The 8,106-nt window shown below is 34.6% G+C and overlaps 1 protein-coding gene across 1 annotated transcript in view; it reads left to right on the top strand.

Moving 5' to 3' along the window:
• Positions 1-6,094, top strand: part of LOC108732855 (neural-cadherin) — a 144,646-nt gene extending 138,552 nt beyond the window's left edge. Inside the window, 4 exon segments of the mRNA XM_025977022.1 lie at positions 572-762; positions 3,800-3,828; positions 3,831-3,989; positions 6,008-6,094. Coding sequence (XP_025832807.1) covers positions 572-762; positions 3,800-3,828; positions 3,831-3,961 — 351 coding nt within the window. The 3' untranslated portion in view covers positions 3,962-3,989; positions 6,008-6,094.
• The last annotated feature ends 2,012 nt before the right edge of the window (positions 6,095-8,106 follow it).

Genomic DNA, 8,106 nt, shown 5'->3' with positions numbered 1-8,106 from the left:
TATTATTATTATTATTATTAGTACGATTATGTTTGGTTTTATCCCATGAGCCCTAACCTGACCGTAGCCGTGTTTAGCGAGACAGGTACCGTCTACGCGTGCGTGCCTCAGACAGGGGTGTGCCGCCCCTCTACGCGGATGTGGACGTTGAATTAGACGTCGTCGACAGGAACAATAAGCCGCCACTGTGGGACATGAACATGTACGGCCCCATTCACATCAAAGAAAATGTCACAGTGGGTACTGTAGTGACTTCTATTAAAGCCAGGTTGGTATTGTGACGAAACGGTGCATGCGGCGTCCTGAGCTATCGTGCGTTCGCGAGGGTGGGGGGCGTACAGGATGACAATAGCGGACGTCCATGATTACGTATCTGAATAGGTTCCGGACGCCGTAAGCTGTCTCTTCGAATTTCAGGAGTTCGTCCACACATGTTTGACGTAATGATGTAAGAGTAATGTTGTTTTTCCGCCAGCCTGTCCGTACCACCCCATACTTCTTCTACCATAACCAACCACTTTTTTTTTCACTAACTTTGATTGTTTTGTGCTTATTTCCTTGGCGTGCATAGCGAGAAACGTACAAGCTGGAGGCCACGGCCCAAGACAAAGGCTATCCGCCCTTGTCCCGATCCGTCGAAGTTCAGATAGATGTCGTGGACCGCGCGAACAACCCGCCCGTGTGGGACCACGCGGTCTACGGGCCCATCTACATAAGAGAGAACCTCCCGGTCGGGGCTAAAGTTGTTTCAGTCAAAGCCAGGTCTGTGACCTACTAAGTGTGTTGCTCGTGCGGCAGCACGCAGCTGCACGGCACCGTCGTCTGTTCATGCACGCTTCGTCAGAACCAGATAATATTTATAAATACATACATATCTATTATAATTATACAAAAAATCATATTCGTACAACCTGCAGAAGGGGCTAGCACGCGTCCCCGTCCTTCATGACATCCGTACTGTGCAGTTCCTTTCCTGAACCATCGCGAAAAAGTCATAACTGCATTGTTGCTTATTAAGGTTTGAAAGTCACTTTAGAAAACAATTGCCGGCAGAAACAGATGAGGAATAAGGATTAATTGTAACGATTTAAAGTTCATCAAATGGTTTAAGACAGGGCCGGACTGGCCCGGGGTGCATTTGCACCGAGCTAGATGACTGAAAAAATGTGAAAAAAAGGAAAAATTAAAAAAATAAAATATTTTTTTAATAGTANTAACCAATCAGGTACTTATATTACATAGCTACCAGGGCCGGACTGGCTCGGGGTGCAGGGGTTTTCAAATTTTGTTATAAAAGGAAAAAAAAAACAAACTATAAAAATATCATTTATAAAGAAAATAAAAAAATTTTAAAACAAGATCAAAGACCGAGGCAAAGACGAACGCAAATTTCTTTCTAACTTCTCAAGTGCTGTTAAAATTTGTGCACTTTCCCTTCTAAACCAGGCCATTTGGTTACATCGCACCCCGGACCAAAATCTTCAGTCCGGCTCTGGTTTAAGATCCATTAATCCAACAGTTAAAATGGTTTAGAATTATTTCAAAATATTTTTATTAATTTTACATGAAATTTTAAATTGATTTTTCAACAATGTGGTTATAGGTACAACTCTTCCTGTTCCGTAGTTTGAATGAATGTATAGTTTTTCCTTTAACCAAACTCGAATGTTGTTGATCTTGCACCTCACGCGAGCACAGGCTTTAGGGGCATTTGGGATATTTTGCAAATTAATCTCAACAACATTCGGTGTCCTAAAAATCATTTTCGTAGAATTCCAAAGTAAGGATGTGTGGTTTCTAATTAAGAGTTTAACTTAACTAAATAAAAGCTTACGAAATCTTAACAGTAACAATTATTTACAGGACCGGGTTTTTAATATTTTCTAACTTTTCGTAGCACCAGCATTCACATTTTTTTTTTATTTTAATTGTTCAAATACGTTTTTGAACTTTATTCGGAAAATGTATACGGTTGTTAAGAAAATATTTACGTACATATCTTTGTTGTAAATTTTTTGAGTATATGCCCTTTGTTGTTTTTATCGTGAGTGCTGGGAAAAGTTAGTTTTGCATGTGCATTTTTTAACTACTTATAGTTTAGCGGGGATGAAATTTTCGACTTGCATGTGGCTGGTATTTTTTGTAAGCCATTGCAATTTGTTTTTTTTTTAACATAAAGTTTTGCTTTTTGAATCGTTTTTCCGTGGAACTGTTGTTTTCCGATAGTTTCCCTAAATGTAGTGTGTTCATGTTAGAAAGATGTACTTTTGGTAATAAATAACAAAATACCATTTTCATCTATTTGACACAAGCGGAGTAACAATTATTTCGCTGACAAGCTTATTTACATCTACTCGAAAATGTATTTTAAAAATTTTGAATATCATTCCATTCAAGAAGTTTCTTGTTTACATATATTTCTATATTTTCTACGTTACCTGTTCGTTGAATGTAACTGTATTTGGGGTGTAGAGCTCAGGGTCATCAGTATCAAATAAAAGGGATGAAGTGATTACTATTTCAAAGTCATTCTTAATTTTTATAAGTTGATAAAATGTAAAAAAAATTTTTAAGAGTTACACATATGGTTTCAAAATGTTTTCAGTACTAAGGTAGCTACAGTTTCTATAGTATAATCGACTGTTTTATTGCATTATTGGAACATCTGATTAATGACTAATTATAAATTAATCTCAAATCCCTGGTATTAAAAAATGTCGAAGAAAAAAGATTTAGCACATATGGAAGTAACTGATGAAGGCGTTTAGTGTGCATGCTTTTCATTTTTTGAGAAAGCTCAACAAAACAATGGGCTTAACTTTTTTCCAGGGTTTAAGGATATAATATGCATTCAGGAGTATATCATTAGAATACATTTTGCATTTTGTCATATTAATATCTATTAATAAACAAGAAACATGCAATTTAAATTCAATAATTGTTCCATTACATTATTGTGTATACTACCAATATATAAGGTGTATGCCATTAATGTAATAGATAATCATAATTTTACTAAAATTTAAGGAAAAATAACTCTTTAGCACCATAAAAAGGAAGAAGAAAATGAAAAAGGAAAAGCATTTGAATAATATTAAAAATATTAGAAAATTTAAGGATAAAGGATATAAAATGTAGTACTTTTTGTCGTTACGTAGGAAATTGAGAAGGGATTGGGAACAATTGCGCATAGGCAAATGCAACGGATGAGTAGGTTTCACAAATTGGTAACTTATTTTTACTACTTTTTTTTTAACGGATATATTTAGGATTATAAGGTTGCAGTATGAACACAAACTGAGTGTTGTCATTATCATGTACAAATACAGAATATAGTGTAGATTTTGAATTTTTTATTTTATAATGTCAGGTTACGTTAGATTTTCCTCATAGACATAGAAAATGGAATGAGCGTTCTCTTTACAGCTGTAATGTAAATACGGCCATTTTCTTTCTTTCTAGAGAATCATGTTGCTCAGTTCATTCTGTATGTTTCTGATTTCTCTTTTGTGTAGATATAATTTGTAAATTTTTTGATCAAAATACACGTCTTTTTTTGTATATTTTTGCTATTTTACATGACGTTACTCATTTTTTTTCCGCACTTTTTCTTAAACTATATCACTGATCGAGTGATAATCTACTGCTCTTTCTTTTAAGAACTTACTTTCCATTATGGCGTTAAAGTGTTCCGTCACCAAATCTAATTACCCACCACATCGCGAGCAGATTACAAAATTACCAAAATTACATCTTTCTTACTCTTTTATAAAGTGTACTAAATAATATAATTGTGTAGCTCGGGTATCGAAAACAACCCCACAGTCTTCTACCGCCTGATGCCAGGGTCAACCGCTCAAACCAACAAGTACCACACGTTTTATCTCCAGCAACGTCCCGACAATGGATTCACATGGGCAGATATCAAAGTCAACCATCCATTAGATTACGAAACAATTAAAGAGTATAATTTAACTATACGTGTTGAGGTAAGAACTTAAAGTTACATTGAGGTATTATGTTTGATAGTTTGATCTAAGAGGTTAAGTAGGTATCTTTCGAATATCACGTAAAGTCATTCACAATTAAGAGTTTCTAATCTTTCTTGTGTTTGCTGATAACTTTACAAAACATGTATACGCACACTTTAAATATCTTGGGGTTTCTATGATTTTCTTCTATTTTTCTTTAAAATCCTTTCTCCATTCGTATGCATTACAAAGAACTACTTTCGTATCTGATCTCCTACGATGCCTTTGCAATTTTGTCGAATATTTCTGTCACATCCTCTAATATTCTCATGATGTTTTTTCCTGGTATCCTAGGATATCTATAGTTAGAGTATTACGAAAAAAGGCGATAGCCTCGCGCCCTGGGGTCTCAGAAAAACCCATCATTTAAAAAAAAAAGTTTAGAGTCACTAGCATTTTTCTAGAGTCGTCTAGCAATAGTAATAACAGTGACGAGGTTCTTCAGCCAAAGGATTTGTGTTCAGGTCAGAAACATTTTTGAAAAGGCATATGGGATTCCTAGACTCATTTAGCTTAGATATATATATCAGCCCAGTTATCTGATAACACTAACTAAACACTTAGACTACCAGTTATTTATATCATACGGTATAGATATGTAATACTCGTCATTGTATTGATATCACTCTGTATTCGCTCGTAATTCACACTATACCTTTACTGCTCATCTGTCCGTATAACCTCGGTTGTTTTTTTTTGTTTAGATTATTCTCAAGGTGGGGGAAATTTTCAAAAGACACCCCCTGAAGGGAGGTAGTGTCGGATTTTTACCGACTAAAACCCCTTCTCGAGTGGGGAGATAAACCCTGAGGGTTGCTCATCCCCTGAAAGAGAATGGAAGGTTTGGATTGGAGAGAGGGTTGAGAAAGGAAAATGTTTAAGCGAAGGGGGTATTGGAGGGGGGGGAAACCGTAGATATAGGTGGTCCACCTCTGAAGTGATGGGTGGACAATCGCGTTAAAAAGCGAAGTATACTTTGTTTAGTTTCTCTAGCGATGTGTGTGATCTTTAGTTTGACCGGCGCAAAGTAGAAAAGAACAGCACTAAGCCAGAAAAGAAAGGAGACAATTCTCGGCCAAACTTTTAACCGTTGAGGGGGGTATAATCCGTAGAGTACTGCATGGAAAAATTGACCATTTTATCCACTAAAATTGCATTGCTCAAATGTGCTGTTATTGGTACCATTTACTACTGAAAATATCAACGAGAAGTTTATATATAGAAGAAGACATATTAAAGGCTTTAACGCTTGTTTTCGACTCGCACTACTATTCATGATTGAACAAAACTTTTGACTGGTACTGTATGAAAAGAATGTTTAATGAGCAAGAGTCGAGCGTACAATGAGCTTTTTTCTCCCTGCCTACGATTTTGCCATCGCGCATCCCGGACAATGGAAGGGGCACATCGCTAGAGAAAGTAAATGAAGTATACTTTGCTTGTCATCCAAGGCTATATATATTATTATCGAGTTCTATGGAACAGTCTTTATTCCTCTGGAGAATTGAGGAATTTTTATTGTTCAGCAGGCAAATATGTGTCACGTAAGAATGATTTATTACCCTTCGAATCTTTATTAAAAAGGTTACCACCCAACGTCGATCATTACCTGCAGGTATATTCAAAAGCCGTCGATAAATAATCATGTACATGTTCGTACGTAACAAAAATTTTCCGATTTTCTTCTGATATTTTAGATTTTAGAGTATCATACTTCGTTATAAATTATCGAGTTGTAATGAAATATTATATTTACATTTTTGTTATACATCATCGTTGTTTTATTTAACGATTGGAGTTGAAACTAACAATTACAAATCATTTATTTAAAAGTTTATGTGTGTTAATTTTTTGGTATAAATTGCATTTGTGCACGAGGGCGATTTAATTACTGATTATCAATAATACAATTTAATTGAGTATTTATTCATATTTGGTGACTTCCATTGCAGGACATTTTCGTTTTTTGTTTTCAGAATAATGGTGCTCAGCAACTGGCATCAGAAGCAACCGTATACATAATGCTAGAAGACGTAAATGATGAAATACCCCTGTTCACAGAAAGAGAACAAGAAACTGTTCTAGAGGGCGAACCTATTGGGACAAAAGTTACTCAAGTTAATGCTATAGATAAGGATGGCACGTTTCCAAACAACCAGGTAACTTGCACTGGCAATAATTATCCCACTTATATTTGCATACCCAGTACTTTACTAACTCCAGGGAATAATTACAAAGTTTGACAGAAAATGTAGTTTAAGATGGTACGTGTAGAACTGAACATTTAATATTTTCATAGGTCAAAAAAATTAATTTTCAAATGGAACCCAATAAAATTTGCTTAGGGGAGACCGGGGATGGTTGACTATAGGGGTAGGTAGACTAACTACCGAAAACTCGTCTGAACTATGTCATCTGATCATAACCAAGCATTACATTTCGCGTCCCGCTCAGTTGTCTGAAGCGTCACATCGCGGTCGTGCGTTGTTTTCGAACAGTGACTTGTTTTTCATACGTCAATCACATAAGTAATATTTTGATATGTTGTATTTCTTGATCTGATGCCTACTCGTTTTATGTAAATCATTTTTCTATTAGTTCTAGCGTTTAATGAGGGCACATTTATCATATTTCATATCTTATTTTTCTAGTCAACAGCAGTGTTTAGGCTAGCCATGCGATCAAAATTAAAAATGGCGTCTGGGGTTGGTAGACCAATTTTTTTCGGGGCTGGTTGAGTAATTATTCAACCAACCCCAATGAAATATGTAGTTGAAAACAACACGTAAATTAACTTTTTATTGGACTTTTAAATCGTTACGTGGCCAAATTAAAAGAAAAATTAGAATAGAATCCGAAATTGAAGAGAATTAACCCTGGACACAGTGGAATATATAAACAATAGACAAATTTTTACTAATCTAGAAGAGGAAACTTTAGCCAGTTTATTTTTTAACAAAAGGTTTAATTATTTGCTCCTTCTCATGATTTGACTCTTACTGGTACATGAGTCAACTTACCCCGGGTATATGGTCTACCTACCCCGGGCCAGGGGTAGATTGACTAAGATTTAATATTTTATAAAATGCATTAAATCATCACTATTATACTAAACTAAGAACTAAATATTACATATTTTTATTAGGTTAATAGATTTTATATCAATTAATATGCTTTTCTTGTCTATATACATTAAAACACAAAAAATATGAATTATTCAGTAAAAAACTAGTCAACCATCCCCGGTCTCTGCCTTACTCGTAATTATAAAACAGAGAAAAGAGAAAAACTTTGTTTCATCTTTGCATTGTTATATTCTTTTATTATATTTCTGTGACATTTTTTCCAACGAAAATTTAACTCAATAAATATTAATTTTTGTACAAACTTCTGTCTTACTCTTGTTGGATTTGATCCTATTTTGTACTTGATGAACCCTAACATATTTGGCATAGTCTATTGTTTATCTAATTAGTGTTGTCTTGGTTTGTTTTAGGTGTATTACTATATCGTAGACTCTCCTCGTAACGAAGGCAAAGATTTCTTCGAAATCAATCAACAGACTGGAGAAATATTTACCAAAGTGGTTTTCGATAGAGAAAAGCAAGGCGCGTACGCATTGGAAGTGGAAGCTCGTGATGGTGCACCATCAGCTCGACCGAACAGTGACAACCAGCCTAATTCAGGTTAGTTGCATGCATTTTTTTTTTTCTTTTATTGGTTCATACAAATGTTAAATGTACTCTAACAAATTTTCTAGTACGACTATTTATCTAAATTGGTTTCGCATATACTTATAAATTAATTATTTAATTAATTAATGGTCGAAGGCGTTACTTGTGGAAACTCCACAATCAAATAAAGGAAACGAAATTAATTTTCAAAAATGTATATTAACTGTTCACAACAATTGTTTCACCATGACATTAGCTTCTACAGGTGAAGATATCCTAATTAAAATTATTACAAAATTAACATAAATACGAAAAGTTTACAAATTTTAAATTTAATAATGAATAACTATTTACATCGATTTGATCATTTAGTAAAATATTTAATTTATTATAGCTATTCA

Source organism: Agrilus planipennis, unplaced genomic scaffold (genome assembly GCF_000699045.2).
Source record: "Agrilus planipennis isolate EAB-ADULT unplaced genomic scaffold, Apla_2.0 scaffold31, whole genome shotgun sequence".
Classification (NCBI taxonomy): Eukaryota; Metazoa; Arthropoda; class Insecta; order Coleoptera; family Buprestidae; genus Agrilus; species Agrilus planipennis.
This window is presented reverse-complemented; position numbering and strand designations above follow the sequence as displayed.